General features: G+C 39.2%; 1 protein-coding gene across 1 annotated transcript in view; it reads left to right on the top strand.

The window, feature by feature from the left end:
• The first annotated feature begins 884 nt into the window (after positions 1 to 884).
• Positions 885 to 17,794, top strand: part of SLC9A6 (solute carrier family 9 member A6) — a 50,744-nt gene continuing 33,834 nt past the window's right edge. Inside the window, exons 1-6 of the mRNA NM_001101146.1 lie at positions 885 to 1,220; positions 9,493 to 9,692; positions 11,282 to 11,359; positions 11,632 to 11,708; positions 12,013 to 12,125; positions 14,390 to 14,495. Of these exons, the coding sequence (NP_001094616.1) occupies positions 893 to 1,220; positions 9,493 to 9,692; positions 11,282 to 11,359; positions 11,632 to 11,708; positions 12,013 to 12,125; positions 14,390 to 14,495 (902 nt within the window). The 5' untranslated portion in view covers positions 885 to 892. The remainder of the gene's footprint in view (positions 1,221 to 9,492; positions 9,693 to 11,281; positions 11,360 to 11,631; positions 11,709 to 12,012; positions 12,126 to 14,389; positions 14,496 to 17,794) is intronic.

Genomic DNA, 17,794 nt, shown 5'->3' with positions numbered 1-17,794 from the left:
AAATCCACTGTTCTCAGAGTGGTGAGAACTGTGAAAATCTTGGGTACATGGTTGAAAGGCTGAGAACAGGGAAAATACTCTTTGAAGAAGAGAGATGAGATACGGTGTTAAAGGTGGCTTCTGAGCTGGGGAAATCTCCTTTAAGATGGCAGAGGAAAGGAGCAAGAGGAAAAGGAGAAACACATCACATCACAAAAGATTTCTTCCTGGGGAGAGAGGAGACTAGAGCACAGGGAAATTTAAGCACAAACCGACTGAATCTTTGCGAGATTGAGGAGTTTATCTGTAAGAGATGACTTACATCGGGTGTTTACGTGTAAAGAAAACCGAGCATAAAGACACACGCAGAATCCTTGCCTTTGAGTCAATTATTTATGAACTATTACAGTGCTATTTTTTCCCCCCTTTGAGGACACAACAAGGAGAATCCAATTTAAATTAAAGATGGAGATTTAGGCCCTTCCCAAGAGGACAACTTCTTATCCTGTTAAGAGACACTGGGGGACAATGTTGAGATGGGTTATGAAAGATCCATTCCTCTGAGACCTTTAAGAATAGGATCAAACTAGACTGAGCGCAATCTGCCACTGCTTTGATTACGCTGAACCCAGGTTTCTCTTCCAGAAGGCGGTGGACTAGATTAGACGGCCTTTCATTCCCTGGCAGCGGAGCCTGGGGGGAAGCTGATGTGGCGGGGGACAGAAGGCCAAAGTCATAGGGCCCAGCGAGCTGGGAGTGGCGCGTCCGCTTTAAGAGCGGCGGCGGCGGCGGCGGCGGCGGCGCGCGCTCCGACGGCTTCCCTGGGGCCCCGCCCCTTTCCCGTGAGCCCTCGGGGAGTGGTCCGACCGCGGGCGGCTGCGGGTGAGGAGCGGGGCGGGCGGTGGGGGGAGTCATGGCTCGACGCGGCTGGCTGCGGGCGCCCCTCCGCCGCGGCGTCGACGGCGGCGGCCCCCGGGCCCGCCGGCTTACGCGGCCGCTCTGGTTACTTCTCGCAGTGGGCGTCTTTGGCTGGGCCAGGGCTTCGGACGGCGCTGGCGGAGAAGCGAGAGCCATGGACGAGGAAATCGTGTCAGAGAAGCAAGCTGAGGAGAGCCACCGGCAGGACAGCGCCAACCTGCTCATCTTCATCCTGCTGCTCACGCTTACCATTCTCACGATCTGGCTCTTCAAGCACCGCCGGGCCCGCTTCCTGCACGAAACCGGCCTGGCTATGATTTATGGCAAGTGTCTCAACCCCGTGTCTGCCCCGGGCGCTCCCCCTTTCTCTGTCCGCCGGCTGCCTCACCTCCTCTCTTGGCTCTGCTCGGCCTACGTACCGCTCCCCTTCCCATTGCTTCCATTTTCCGCCTCGCCTTTCTCCCGGATCTCCGTTTCTCTCCGTCGCCCCCTTTTTTTTCCTGCTTCACTCCTCGTTTCTCTGCCTCACCCCATTTTCTCCTAAGCTTCGTCCCCCGTTTTCTCGGCCTCGCTCCCCCCTTTCCTCTGCCGGTCCACACCATTTTCCCTCCGACCCCACCTCCCTTTTCTTCCGCACCCCTCCTCTCCGCCTCTGCCTACCGAGCTCGGGACCCAGGACTGAGGATGGAAAGGGAGTGGGTGCGGTGTCTCGGATTGGGTTGAGGACTGGGGGAGGGGAAGCCAGCCCAGCTATCCATTTCTCTGGGATGTCAGTTCGTTTAAGGTCCATTGAAGCTGCAGCAGTATCTCTGCTGCTCAGCATCTGGCGTTCCCTTGGAGCCAGAGTCCACCTTTCCCCATCACCCAGCTCTTGCTATGCCCTGTCTTTTGGAGGCTGAGAAAAACCTGAACGGGAAAGAAGCCGAAGGCGGCTTAGGGCAATTTTGATGACACCTTGATGTATTGTACTAGGCTTGTGATATCTGATATGAATACATATGGTTGACTCTTCTAATTCAGGCCGTGCCGAGGTAAGGACAAGAGATAAAGATCTTCCGGCAGCGTGTTGTACTGTAGGATGGTCAGAACAGTTCCGCCAAACAGTAATTAGGAGCACCACGCATATGCAGTGCGATGGGTGACTTGCTGATGGCATAAGGTTGTTGACAGATTGTTGAGTAAATGGCTTCAGTTCTTGTGTCTTAGTGTGCTTTCTTTTTGAGATTTCTTATTTATCTTTATTTTTTGATCATAAGGGGAGAAGGGCAAATCAAACCACAGACTCAGAGGCATTTTGGCCTCTGCTGGGGACTCATGAGAGGAAAAGATGCATATTGCTGTCTTAATCTAGGATGACCAGGAGGGGATATATGGCTGAAGAGAAGAGGGCAGATAAACAGTCCTTTCTGTGCAGTTCATGAGTGAAGATTATCTGCATTTGAAACAGGCTTAAACTGATGAGCTTGTTGAGCTTTGTGTCTCAGACTTGCAGATAGGTGGGAGAAGCCTTGGCATAAAAAGACGTTTCTCCACGCACCCCCCCACCCCCATCCCTTTCCAGTAAATACAGACTTCTGGAATGTGCAGCTCAAGGGTAGCATAGCAAGGAAAGGTAGCTGTGTGTATCAGGAAAATGCAGGAACTCAGACTTATTTTTCATTTGTAAGGTAATAAAATTCTAAGCCTGTGTGCAAAATATCTCTGCTTCCTGAGATTCTTAGATTTTAGACATATTGGGTGGTGGTTTTCATATTTCATGTTTTTGTATTCTATTTGCAGCACTCCTTAAGCTGAGTTAGTCAGATAAACTGTATATCTCTGTTTAATTTCTCTGTATAACAGTGTGTGATTTATTTACTATCCTCAACAAACATTTGCTACTCAGCTTACTATGTTATGCACAGAAAATACAAAGAAATATATGATCCCTACCTTAAAAGAACTTATCTTTCTTGGGTAGACAAGTCATATAAAGAAAATAAAGGATCTTAAATTCCATTAAATGCCAAATGAGTATTATGGTGTTAAAATAAGGAACCGATCACTGTAACCTCTTTCCTATAGAGTATGATAAAGTGGTTCAAGATGGTTAGATCACAGGTCTGCAAATTGTTTCTGAAAGGGGCCACAGAGTAAATATTGTCAGCTTTGTGGATCACATCAATCTCTGTGTTGTGAAAATGTTTGTTTTGTTTTGTTTTTCTTTTTGTAAACCTTTAAAAATTTAAAAGCCATTCTTAGCTCTTGTACCATACAAAAACAGACCACCACCGTGATTTCTAGCCCATGTTTTAGAGTCAGACCTGGGTTCCTATTTCGCTGTGCCAATAGCTCTGTGATCTTGGGCAAGTTCACCTTCTTACACTGTCATCTATAAATTGGGAACAATGATAGTAGCATTATTGTGAGGAAGAAATGTTTTTAGCTCAGTATCTGACCCCTAAGTAAATGCTCATTAAATGAGAGTTTCAATTGCATTATTATTGCTGTTATAACTGCATTTTCTCAGGTTAAGCTCAGAATGATTCTTTTAATTGACTCAGTCTTGTAAGTTAAGAGGCAGACATAGTATTTTTTACAAAAGTCAAATAGAGACTTAGAATTGCCCTGACAACATTTGTTCTTTGGTAGTTGATATCATTAACCTCCTCTAATTCTTGGGCTAAAGGAGAAAAGTGGGATTACTGATTTCCTTCCCTGATGTTTCTAAGTTAATAAAAAGTGATGGAGTACCTTAGTGTTGGTGTTGTGTGAAGAAAAAACAAGGGTGTCTCTTGTGGAATATAAAGTAAAAGAGATTTACCTGGGTGTCAAATCGGGTTGATTTGCCATGACTTGGCATTCTTTAGCCTGTCCCATTTTCTCAGTATGGGTGATCGGGGGCTGTGGATGAACAGCTCCTGACCAACTCCCAAATCCAGTTTGAGAATAGGTGAGGCTCAAAGTACTTTCAGTGCCATGAAAATTAGGACATTTTCTAGTCATAATTACCATCTGCCATTTACCTTTTCTTACAACTTGTACCATTATAGCTATTATGTTAATATAGTACTTTAAGACCTTTAGTTTTTAGCTTTACTTCCAGATGAAAAGACTTCTTACTCTGGGAATGTCCAGATCACCAAGATTCAGTCCACTGATGATTTAGCTACCTAAATCCTGGAAAAATGCTACTTAAAATAAGCCTCTCCTTTATCTTTTTGAGAAGCAAGGGTAAAAAAAGAAAATGAGATTAAATTGCCAACGTGGTCACTTTCTAGATTATAATATAGCCTAGTTACAAACACAATGCTGAAGCACCCAAGTGTTCTGTTCCCTGGGCTAGTTTGCTTAAGAAGCTTCAAAGTGAGTTACCGTTAGTAAGTCTGAAAACTGCAGTGTGCTTTTAGATGGTATAAAAAGCAAAAAGCAAGGAAGCAGTACTTATTATGCCTGAAACTACAGCATCCAGAGTCCCAAGTTTAACTAATGTGATTCATCAATAAATATTTATTGTCTTTGATGTATGAGACATAATGGGAAAATACAGATGAGTCATCCTCCCTGCCCACAAAGCACTTACAATCTAGTGACTGAATAGGAAGTGTTTACTGAGCATTATAACGTTAGACACTGCTAGATGGTCTCCAGATATCTCATTTAAACCTCATAATGACCCTGTAAGATGGGTACTATTATCTTTCCCATTTTACAGATGAGGAAATTGGGGCACAGGGAGGTTCAGTGACCTGCCTGAAGTCACATAACTTGTAAGGATGAAGTTCAATCAGTCAGCCTCAGAGCCCCATTCTCTTAGCCTCTTAAAACATATTACCTCATGTCGAAGAGATAAAGCTTATTTATGAAAACGAACTATGTTAGTATTATCATCACTACGTATGAGGAAACTGAGGTTCAATGAGAGATTATCTACGGTAGAATCACAGACTAGAACTTGATGGAGCCAGAATTGATACTTCTATCTGCCCTCCAAACTTGTGCTTTTTCTCCTTCACTATGTTATATTAAATTTCATAAGATCAGATATGAAGGGAGTTAATACTTAAAGTTACAGGGGTTTTAAAGTGAGTTGTGAGGGAAACCTGTGAGAGAATGGAGACATAACCACCAGAGAACAAGTTAGTGACATGAAAGCCAGGAAGTGATAAGAAAATTATAAAGACTTTGGAAATAGAAAATGCAGATTTTAATTCTGGTTTTGTCAATGCCAAATAATGTTGAGAAAGTCATTTATCCCCATTTTATAGATGAGAAAATAGTGACAGATTCGTAATAGTTGGATTAACTTTTAAGACAGAATCTAACAGCATTCTTCAAGAAGCAGATAAATATTATATATGTATACACACACATATACAAATATGCATATATTTTTAACCTGTAGAAATCTTTATCAATTTTGGCCATACTTAAGTTTCTTCCATATTTTTGACTATCAGAGGCTTCTAGTATGATAAGCTGGAAGGATGTGCTGAAATCCATTAAAAAACCAGTTTCCACTATGGGACTCATACAGTGGTTGGGCCTTGGGTCCAGAGGGCCTGAGTCCTCAGTCCTTGGGAGGATCTCCAGCACAAGAGGGTCAGGAATGTGTAGGAAGGGAGGGACTTGTCTCTTGTGAAAGATATCTCTTTGTGGTTGTACACTTTGTTGCCTGACAGTGGTAATTTTAAATGTCATGATATCAATATTTTTTGTGCCTCTGTGTAGGAAGCGAGAATTTTCTGCCTTATCCCCTTAACAAAGCACTCCTTTTGTGTACTTTCTCTTTACTGAGAACTGCCTTAACTCCATGATTAGGATTTGACCTTTCACAGAGCCCAAGTTAACTTGATCTGTCAACCTTATTCACAGAAATTCTAATTTTTCAGCTGTCTGATGCTGTAATAAGAAGATCTGATTTTTTTGCAACCTAAGTAATTATTCTCCTTGCTGGTGTTTTAACTGCCAGGGTATAAGATTTGTCCAAGTGCTGAGCCCTCCTCAGGACACACAGTGACATTTCAGCATTGGATTGGGGTGCAGTAGAACCTGTGGGTACTCTTCCTTATATAGTTAGGCTTGGGGATAAGGAAAGAATTTATGCTGATATTATTGCTGCTTGTAATAGCTTAACTGTGATTTTTGTACATCAATGTAAGGGGACAACTTAGTACTACTTAGCCTCTTAATTAGGAGGTCTTATGGGATAGTAGAAAAAAGAGATATTTCCATATCATATAGACAGGATGACTGTGGAGTGATAACCTTTTCTCTCCCAGATTATGTTTATCAAACACAGTATCCAGCCATCACTTTTTAATTTTGTTTTTTGGAGGTGAAATATTTTCAAAGTGTATCTTTTCCTGGTAGCTTAGTGGTAAAGAATCTGCCTTCCAGTGCAGGAGACATGGGTTTGATCCCTGGGTTGGAAGATCCCCTGGAGAAGGAAATGGCAACCCACTCCAGTATTCTTGCCTGGGAAATCCCATGGACAGAGGAGCCTGGTGGGCTACAGTCTATGGGATCACAAAACAATTGGACACGACTTAGTGACTAAACAGCAAGATCAAATCTTTCAATTATTATTTATTAAATTTTAAATAAATTTATACCCCTTTACCCATTTCTCCCATCCCTTTCCACCTGCCTCTGGCAACCACCAGAGCTTGTATCTATTGAGCTTGTTTTTTGTTTTATTCTTTTTAAGATTCCACATAAAAGAGAATACAGTATTTGTCTTTCTCTGTCCAACTTATTTCACTTAGCATAATGCCCTCAATGTCCATCATGTTGTTTCAAATATCTGAATCTTTGTTAAAATGTTTTTTAGAGTCGATGCCATTGTACTGGTTACCAGTTTCTCATTGTTGCTCATTTAAAAAAAGAAAATTACATGTGACTATAAGTTGAAGAGAAGGATCCTTCATCTCTGCTGCTTCCTCCTCCATTCCCGGCCAACTACTGCTCTGGCACTCCCCATTTCTGCTTTATCACTCCCCACTCTGGCCTAGCTTCTGCCTCCACTACTTCACTGAAATTGCTCTTACCAAGGTCACCTGTGACCTCCTTGTTGCCAAACCCAATTGACACTTCTTAATGCTTGTCTTCCTTGACTTTGCTGCAGCATTTACTAGTTTTCATCACTTCCTCCTCTGTTCTTCCTATGCCTGTGGCTTTTCTTTCTTAGACTCCATCGTCTTCTTCTCTTCTACCAGCCCCTTAATTTTGGCATAAAACTCTGGGCATATATCCATAGTCCTCTTCTCACTTTGTTTGCTCCCTAGGTAATCCCTTCTGCACTTGACTTCAACCATCTTATGACTGCCAAGTGTATATCGCCAGTCCAGACCCTCCCCCTTCCTTGAGGTCCAGATCCCACATACTCAACTGTGCATGTATCACAGGTACATCAAACTCAACATGTCCAAAATGAAGCTGCACATTTCCCCTAGAAATCTGTCCCCTGCCTCACTCACTGGCCCAGCTTATCCACCTAGTTGCCAAGTCACTTTAGGTTCCTCTTAGTTTTTCATCTCCCTTGCTCCCAGTCTGCTCAGTCACCAAATTCTTTTACAAGATAATACTTTCTAAAAAATCTCCCTCTCTCCCTATCTCTGCTGTCTTAGATTAGGCCCTGCATTCTTAGTGCCTGAATAACCTCAGTGGCCTTCTTATCTGACCTTCCCGAACCTCTGTAGTCTAGACCAGTCATGCTAAAATAGAAATCTGATGTCAAGCCCCTGCTTATAGGCTTTCTATGGCTTCATTTGCTTTCAGGATAAAGTCTAAACTCCCTTCCCCAACATGCAAGGTCTTTCGTGATTCAGCTCCTGCCAGTCTTTCACACCTCAACTCTTGACACTTGATATCCCAGCCATCCTGAACTATTTATGATTCCCTGAATGGGCTATGTTTTCTCACTCTTCCGTGACTGGATATGTACTGCTAGTCCTCATACCTGGGAAACCATTTTCTCTGACTTTGTTACTTGCTTAGATGACACCTCTGGAAAGACTTTCCTAATGTCCCACTCCCTTTGCCAAGTGGACTGAGAGCTACTTGAAGGAGGGACCTTGTTTTCATTTGTGAACCCTGTGGGCCTACTTAGCATAATAGTCCATTCACATATATTAAAAGAAAGACTGACCAGTTAGAGTGGACGGAGACAGGAAGGTAAAATGCCATTAAAGCAGAGTTAAGGAAAGTTCCAGATGTTTGAGTTCAATTTGCAGTTGAGGTATATCTATACACTGAAGCATTATTTGACCATAAAAAGAAATAAAGCACTGATATATGCTACAACATGGATAAACCCTGAAAACATTATGTTAAGGAAAAGAAGCCAGACATGAAAGGTCACATATTGTAGGATTCCATTTATATGAAATATCTGGAATAGGCAGATTTATCTAGAGAAAAAGTAGATTAGTGGCTGTCAGGGGATGGCAGTTGGGGTGGGGGAAATGGAGAGTGACTGCTAATAGGTCTAGGGTTTCTTTTTGGAGCAATGAAAATGTTTTGGAATTGGAAAGTAGTGATCAGTATACAACTTTGTGAATGTACTAGAAGCCACTGAATTGTACAGTTTAAAAGGATAAACTTTGTGGTACTTGAGTTATATCACAATAAAGTCATTTTTAAACATTTTTGATCAATCTAGGTTTATAGTACTTAGAACATTGTGAATAACTGAATATCAATATGATGATCCAGGTAAAATTCTAATAATACATTGATATAGTGTCAAAGTCAGTTCTTCTGTCCATGTTTTCATTTTGAAACATATTTTAAAATTAAAATCTGAACCTTTAGCATTAGAAGAACTCAATCTACAAACATTAACTTTCCAGTTTGTAAAAGTTGTATTTGGCCAGCCGTGTGCTTTAGGAGGAGAAGGCAATGGCACCCCCACTCCAGTACTCTTGCCTGGAAAATCCCATGGATGGAGGAGCCTGGTAGGCTACAGTCCATGGGGTCCCTAAGAGTCGGACACGACTGAGCGACTTCACTTTCACTTTTCACTTTCATGCATTGGAGAAGGAAATGGCAACCCACTCCATTGTTCTTTCCTGGAGAATCCCAGGGACGGAAAGCCTGGTGGGCTGCCGTCTATGGGGTCGCACAGAGTCGGACATGACTAAAGTGACTTAGCAGCAGCAGCAGCAGTGCTTTAGGAATGACTTAAGAAAATAGCAAGAAGTTAGGACTTGTGAATTGGTATTAATAGATGGAGATGGTAAACACATTTCTAACATAATTATACTGTCAGGTTGGGACACCTTGGAGCATGTACTGTGTACAGATGATCTGAAGGTATTTCCTCATTTTGTTACTTTCCTAATCACTTATTTATATCTTAATCTAGGAATACAATATGCGTTGTTACCCCCAGGGATATTTTCCCCTCCTGTCACTGGAGTTAAATTGGGCACTTAGATTTGTGAATTTAGTAGGACTTTAAAATGTAACTGCATTTGGCATAAAAATGTATTTTGAACTACAGGAAACTATCATAAGAGATTTTCTGTTATTAATCCAGAGGTATGTGTGGGGTACACAAGAAGTAGTTTCTGTATGAAAGAAGAGCTTATATTATTCTTTTATTATTTCCAGGTCTTTTGGTGGGCCTTGTGCTTCGATATGGCATTCACGTTCCAAGCGATGTGAATAACGTGACCCTGAGCTGTGAAGTGCAGTCAAGCCCAACTACCTTATTGGTAAATGTTAGTGGAAAATTTTATGAGTATACGCTGAAAGGAGAGATTAGTTCACATGAACTCAATAATGTTCAAGATAATGAAATGCTTAGAAAGGTAAGTTCTTCATTAAAGAGAACCTTTGGATTTTTTAAAAAGTATATAATAGCAGCAAAGTGATTCAGGAGAAAAATAATGAATTTTTAATGATATTTAGAATAATCAGTATTTTCAAATGCATTAAAACCTCAATGAATGAATGTAATGCAGTGCTAAGGAAATTGTCATGTCTACAGTTTGATTTTCTGATTGAAACTAAGTACTGTAATTGTTTTTGTTTCACTCTGTAATGTTTACAGTTGTAATAAATGGTAACCGGTATTGAGTTAAGCAGAATTTATAAATATTTCTTTCAATTTGCCTATGGCCCTTGGAGTTTTATGGTACTTTAGCACATAGCATTTATATGATAATACCTAAAATATTCCATGAATATTTTTTTGAATTCTTTCTTGCCTTGATTGTGTTGTAGAGTGCTTAGTCACTCAGTCCCATCTGACTCTTTGCAACCAGTAGGACTGTAGCCTGCCAGGCTCCTCTGTCCATGGGATTTTTCAGGCAAGAATACTGGAGTGGGTTGCCATTTCCTCCTCCAGGGATCTTCCCAACTCAGGGATTGAACCGGCATCTCCTGTGTCTCCTGCGTTGCAGGCGGATTCTTTACCCACTGAGCCAGGAGGGATGCCCTTGTGTTGTATACTGAGCACAATTTAATCTTTCTTTGATTCATAAGGGCCTCAACCTGAGTATCAGGTACTGTACCATGGTGTGCATGAAACTTGATGTAGGTTGGTTTCAGTCTTACTGGCTCCCAGACATTCCTGGAGCTGCTTTCTCCTGACCCATTCATAGTTCCCATCCTGACGTGTCTCAGGGCCTCATATCTCTGTTTTCATCCACCCTTGACCATTTGCCTCCACATATGCTTTCTACATTGACAGGACTTGGCTTTTACAACTACTTGGTTGTGTTTTTGACCATCTTTAATGCTTTTCAAAATTACACACAAACTTAAATTTTACTTTGTAGCTAGAGCTTTTTTCTACCTGTGGAAAATTCTAGTTCCTTAAAAGCTCTAGGAAATGAACTTTTAGCTTGGCTATGTGTGTAGCTGCTCTGTGTTCATGTCAAATCCTACTGTAGCCTTATGAACAGAAGGGGACATCTATATTATTATAGGGAATAGATAGTAAAAGAAATGGGCTGTCAGGACTAGAAATCTGATTTGTACAGAAACTTTTTATATTATGCTATATACCTTTAGAGATGTTACCTATGCAAGAACTCTGTTTCCTCTTGCCAACAATAATTCTGTACTCCCAAATTTTATGTTACCAGTTTGGGGCCTCTTTTATTTAAAGCAAAGACACGTTCATACTTTCTCTTATTTTGAAGAGTGTTACTATCATTTTAACCTACTTTGCATAGATAGGATGTAACTGATTGTTCCAATGCTATCTCCTTGTCATTTGGTTGAGAAGTGGAACACCAGCTATCCTGTATGAAATATTTTTCAGTAACCACAATGGTACTGTTCTTGGCTTTCACCAGTTTAACATTTAATCTTTTTTTCTTTTTGCTCATTTCATAGTGTAATAAGAAATCTTCTGAGCGAATTCATCTAAAAGAACTCTTTATTTTAACAGGTTACTTTTGATCCAGAAGTATTTTTCAACATATTACTTCCTCCTATCATATTTTATGCAGGATATAGCCTGAAAAGAGTAAGTGCTTTTGTATTTCATATGCTTTGAACACCCTTACACTCCACGGGCTTTACTATCGCTGCCGCTCAGAAATGGCCAGCTCACCCCTCGCTTCTCCCTCTCCTGATCCTTTTGAGATGCTGAATTTAATGCCTGTACGAAGTCTCTCTTAGTTATTTCTTTTAATGGATAATGCATTTAATATTAGTATAGTACACTAGAATATGAAACCTTTTCTTTTAAAAATAATTGGTGAATATTCTAACACAGTAAAACTTTTTTCCTATCAGAGACATTTCTTTCGAAACCTTGGGTCAATCCTAGCATACGCTTTTCTTGGAACTGCAATTTCTTGTTTTGTAATTGGGTGAGTATTTGAAGCTTAAAACACTTTTAGCCTTCAAATTATAATTTTAAAATAATGCATATTTGACTTCTGCAATATTGTATTCTTGAATGTGTCTAAGGACTTTTGTAGTAAAATGTATTCATATAGGTAATAAGTTCTTTGAATTTTCCTTAAGGCTAAGGCATTACGATATTTAAATGACATGCAGTAAATGCGGGTTTAGTCACAAAGTACTAATAGTAGACCCGTCTTATTCTTATTGTATTCTAACTTCTTTCGCAGTTGATGTTTTTTCTAAAGTAGACATATGTTTATTGAACAGATCAATAATGTATGGCTGTGTTACACTGATGAAAGTAACTGGACAACTTGCCGGAGATTTCTACTTTACAGATTGCCTGCTGTTTGGTGCCATCGTATCAGCAACTGATCCAGGTATGTTTTACATGAATATGGAACTTGAGTACTTAAGGTGTACAGTGTTTTTCCAACAACACACATGCATGTATTTCTTGCTTTGAGGTGTAGAATTCAGTATTAGGTATTCCCCATCTTGCTATACTTTCCAGTTGTGGAAGGAAAAAACAAAATTCATGGATCCTTTTGGCTTAAGCACACAATTTTTTTCCTCTTTATTATATGTCCTAATACTGGTCCACAATTTGATGCTTTTTAGATGAGGACCGTAAAGCATTTCCTTCAAGAATTTTAGGTTGGTCTCTATCCCAGGTGACAGGGTATAGAAGACAAACTGTATTAGTTAAGAATGGGCAATGATGATACATTTCCTTTCAAGCTTCTAGAAAACAGATCCCTAAAAATCTGTTGACATTTAGCTAATCTGAATTTAAGAGTAAGAAAAATTGTTCTAAAATGACTGTTAGAAGGCCATTATACAAACAAGTGTGATTTGGGGCCATTGGTGGGTTGTAATATATATTAAAGAGCTATTTTTAGAAAATTGGCTTTCTGATTATGGAGTAGTTTTGATATTATCATGACGTGACAGTGAATTTTGTTGTATTGAGTTAGATGAGTTAGACTGTAGTTTTCCTGATATAATATTGGTGATCTTCACAGCTACATTCAAATTAAGAATTTAGAGCATGTTTAGGCTGACGATGTAGGGATAAGAGCAGAGATTGCATTTTTTGAACTAAGGACGCAAGTTTTCTTTTACTAGATTTTGTTTTCTTGGTAGGTTTGTTTCGTTTTACCCTTTGACCTTGTAAGTTAATAATCTTCTTTAATTATCATCTAGCATAATCAAAGTTTATCTCTGAATTCCTGTGTTAACTCTGATAACACAGGGCATTATAGAATGTGGGAAAATATGCTCTATACTCTGTAAGAAATGATTTTAAGAGCTCAGAGGACATTTTAGAGAGGCATTTTTGTAGTCTGGCATTTTTAAAACTGAAAAGCAAATCACCTCCTTAAAGACAGTCGAGACTGCCCCCTTGTTGTTTGTAGCTATTCCCATTATCAGTATGAAGATGGGATGGTTTTTGCAGGAAGCTAGTGGTCTCTGTTCTCCATATTCTCTTACTGGAAGCAAAATCCTCAACTTTTCAAAGTCTAGGAGAAATCTCAGTCAGTTGGACTGGCCTACATTACTTAAAACTTCTGGTTTTGTTTTAGTGGGAGTATTGCCTGGATGGCTCAAGCAGAACTGTTTTGCTTATATAAAGCTGAATGGTTATATTTCTTCTGAGTTATATAGGTATTTACCCCTATAATAATTCTATTATTTTGCAGTTGTTCACTTGATAGAAGGGGGAGCCATAGGTTCTTTTTAAAATTTTACAGCATTGTTCCAGCCCTCCTTTTTGCCTTCTCTTGGTTAGCTTTGATATCAGGATATTCTGGATGAAATGCTTTGCAGTGGACACTTTATCTTTTAAAGTACAAGCTTCCTGTTTTTTAGTTGGCATTTGAAGAGGTTCTCCCAACTCTGGTTGTAATAATCTTTCATGTTTGCTTGAGTTTATCTAGCAAGTGAGCTGTACGTGACTCAGCAATTAAAGTTACAATGCAACTTCAGTCTCCTCTGATTTTCTAAGAATTCTCATGTAATGGTTTTCTAAGAGAAGGTTTTTTTGTTTTTGTTTTTTTTTCCCTCTCAAGCTGAAATAGCCTGATAGTTGTCCTCTTATTAAGTTAAATATAGCAGCTGTAATTCTGGTCATAAATTTTATGCCAACCGGAAACCAAACTCGTGTTTTCATTTCCCACTGTCTCTGCTAAGCTGGTATGCTTGAAATTTACAAGTCAAATAGAAGTGAGTTATAAGGCTCCAAGGAAAAATGAAGTTTGCAGCAGGAAATGCTTTTTGTAATAGTCTTCTTTATCAAAGATTAATGATCACCTGGTCTGTAAGAAATTCTGAATGTATTTTTTATGGGAAAGAAATGTACAAGGCAAGATTATTAGCATTTGCATAAAGAATGTAGGCCAACTCAGTCCTCCAAGGTTATTTTTGACTGTTAGAAAAGGAAGGAGATATTACAGGTACACAGTTAGGGAAAAGAAAATATTGACATAAAATTACTGAATCTTTAATATGGTATGAATGTTTGTTAGGATTGAATTCTGAGATGAAGAAAGGAATTTCCAAATAACTAGTATGATCATCTGTGGAGGGAAATATGTTATATTTGTAATGTCTTAATATTCCTGTGACTCTTTCTACTTGCTAGTGACTGTTCTTGCCATATTCCACGAGCTTCAAGTTGATGTTGAACTCTATGCACTTCTTTTTGGTGAAAGTGTCCTCAATGATGCTGTTGCCATAGTGCTCTCTTCGTAAGTGTGTTGTTTTTTTTTTTCTTATTTTATTCTCTATGTCGAACATTAGGATTCTAAGAACCAGAAGTCACTTATTGAGTAGAGTAGATTATGAATAGAAACATTTGAAAACCTGAAGCATTTTCCCCTGTGAATAAATATATGCTTATAGATAACATGGAAAATTCATAGAAACCAAAAAAAGAGGGGAAGGAATATATGTATATGCATGGCTGATGCAGTTTGCTGTGCAGCAGAAAATAAGACAACATTGTGAAGCAGCTATACTCGAATAATTTTTTTTTAAAAAATGCACAGAAGAAAAGGAAGAAAAAGCGACATGTATCCCTGACACCTAAAGACAATTACTGTAAGCATTCTAGGACATTTTAAAAATTTCTTTTCTTCTATACATAATATTTTTACATAGTTGTGATTGTAGTGTATATGTAATTTTGCATTCTGTTTTAACATGGACATTTTTTCTTCAAATTGAATTTTTTGGCATAGCTATATATTCACATGGTTCAAAAATCAAAACTATATAGAAAGGTATACATTGAAAAGTCACATTCTCACTCCTGTCCTCATCCACCTATCCCCTCAGTCCCTTTAGGTAACCATTTTTATTAGTTTCTTGTGTATCCTAGTGTTTCTTCAAATGCAAGCATGTATATGAATAAATATTCTTAATTTGCCTCATTTCATATTTTAAAAGTAGCATGCTGTATATGTTCTATACCTGACTTCCTCTCACGTAACTACATTCTGGAGATCTTTCTGTATCAAAGCCAGGAGTTTCTCATTCTTCATTTACAGGCACATAGTATTCTGTGTACAATACTATGAACTGTACTGTAGTTTACTTAATCAGTCTTCTATTGCTGGAAACATAAAGGGTTTACAATTCTTTGCTATCTCAAATAATGTTGCTGTGATTAACTTTGAACTTGCCTGTTTTATATGTACATTAGTATATTGATTATTGGTAGGATAAATTCTCAGAAGTGAGATTAGTGGGTTAAAGGGTAAATACATTTGTAATTTTGTTAAATTGCTAAAATGCCTGTCAATTAGCTGTTTTGCATTTTAGCCACCAAATTATGAGAGTGCCTGTTTCCTCACAACTTCACCAACATGGCAGACTTTGCTATTTTTGCCAATTTGATGATTAAGAAATACTTCATACTTTAATTCATATTTCTCTTATTTAACATAATCATTTCAGAAACTTAATTTTTAGAAGTGCTAAGTAGTATACTTTTTAAATTTATTTTTTTAATTGAAGGATAATTGTTTTACAGAATTTTGGTAAAGAATCTGCCTGCAATGTGGGAGAGCTGGGTTCGATCCATGGGTTGGGAAGATTCCCTGGAGAAGGGAATGGCTACCCACTCCAGTATTTTGGCCTGGAGAATCCCCATGGACTCCATGGGGTCACAAAGAGCTGGACACTTTTTGAAAACAATGAAAATGAGCAGTATTTTAATCTAAGTATAGAAATCACTATATATGCTACTAGAAGATATTTGCAGGTGAAAGAGTGGATGTGAACCTCTGAGGAGCTGTGGCCTGCCAACTCACTCCTACTAAGCAAATATCTAACCCTATAGACAACTGCCTTTACTCTACACCAGAACTTTCTACAAGAGAGAAGTAAAACTCTCTCACCTTTCCTCCTTACTTTTATTTCTCTCCTTAATTTCCACTTCATTAACCATAAAAGAGCAGTCAGTCACTGACTCTGGTTTACACAACTTGATTTACCCCATTGTCTAACTGCAAAGTGGAAAATTATCCTTTCTGAGATGTAACACTAATTCCTTAAATGTTGTGCATGAAGATGTGCGAAAGATCAGATCTTCTTTTGTGAATGTAGTGCATATAAATTCTACCCCCTCTACCATATTTATTGCCAGAATTTTTTGCGACTGTGGTGGCTCAGATGGTAAAGCATCTGCCTGCAGTGCAGGAGACCGAGGTTTGATCCCGGGGTAGGGAAAATCCTCTGGAGAAGGAAATGGCAAACCACTCTAGTATCCTTGCCTGGAAAATCCCATGGACAGAGGAGCCTGGTGGGCTGCAGTCCATGGGGTCTCAAAGAGTCGAGCATAAGTGAGCGACTAACACTTTCACTTTCGTAGGAGGTTCCTAACTGAAGTGCTTGGCATTACATTTTTCATCATCTTTCGTTTGCCTTTAAAAGTACATTAGATAGCTCAGCTGGTAAAGAATCCGCCTGCAATGCAGGAGACCCTGGTTCGATTCCTGGGTCGGGAAGATCCCCTAGAGAAGGGAATGGCTACCCACTCGAGTGTTCTGGCCTGGAGAATTTCATGGATTGTATAGTCCATGGGGTCTCAAAGAGTCGGACACGACTGAGCAACTTTCACTAGATGTGAATAGTCTACTTTGTGTTGACTTCTGTTTGGTGATTTTCTAACGTGTATATTCTGTAGAAACAGCCTTGTGGAAAGAGGGGGACCCCTTCCTGAAGGACTTCTCTTAGGCAGTTAACAGGTTAAGATATCCATTCTCGAAATTTATGTTAGAAGTTGTTTTTATTTGTTTTTTGACCTGTTAGATTGACAGTAACTTTTTTTGTTGTTAATGTCAATACTTTAATCTGGTGAAGGTGGAGTGAAACTGATTCCCTCATTGCTGTATGAGGTAGAGCTTATGTACTGATAGGGTTGTGTATACCTAGAGATGGTCTACGTTGAATAGTATTCCTCTGAACGGGTATACCATGATTACCCTAGAGACCTAAGTTCATACTAATTTAAAATATGTTTTGAGGGTCATTTACATTTTATAAAATGTAAGTATGAGTAGACAAACATGACAGAAACTGTTTAGCTTTACTAGTCACCAGAGATATACATGTGAAATTAGTGGCCATTTTTACCTATTCAGTTACCAAGAACAAAATTGTTAATGAAAAATAGTTACTGCTGGTAATGGTCTACTATAGTCATTCTTAACTGGGGACAGTTTTGCACCATTACCACCCCCCAACCAGGGGATATTTGGCAACGTCTAGGGACATTTTGGTTATCAAGAACAGGAGGATGTTGCTGTTGGCATCTAGTGAGTAGAAGCCAAGGGTACTGTTAAATAATCCTTCAATACACAGGACAGCACCCACTACCCAACAAATAATTACCTGGCCCTGAATGTTAGTAATGCTGGGATTGAGAAACCCTGATGTCGTTTTAAAACTGCATCACTTGTACATTGTTGTTGACATTGAAATTGGTAGTACCTGCTCTTTTGTATTTTATCTTTTGTCATTTATGATAATAAATTAATACATG

The sequence above is a fragment of the Bos taurus genome, unplaced genomic scaffold (genome assembly GCF_002263795.3).
Source record: "Bos taurus isolate L1 Dominette 01449 registration number 42190680 breed Hereford unplaced genomic scaffold, ARS-UCD2.0 Super-Scaffold_1723_ScbfJmS_2085, whole genome shotgun sequence".
Classification (NCBI taxonomy): domain Eukaryota; kingdom Metazoa; phylum Chordata; class Mammalia; order Artiodactyla; family Bovidae; genus Bos; species Bos taurus.
The sequence above is the reverse complement of the archived record's forward strand: the minus strand, read 5'-3'. Positions and strand labels throughout refer to the sequence as shown.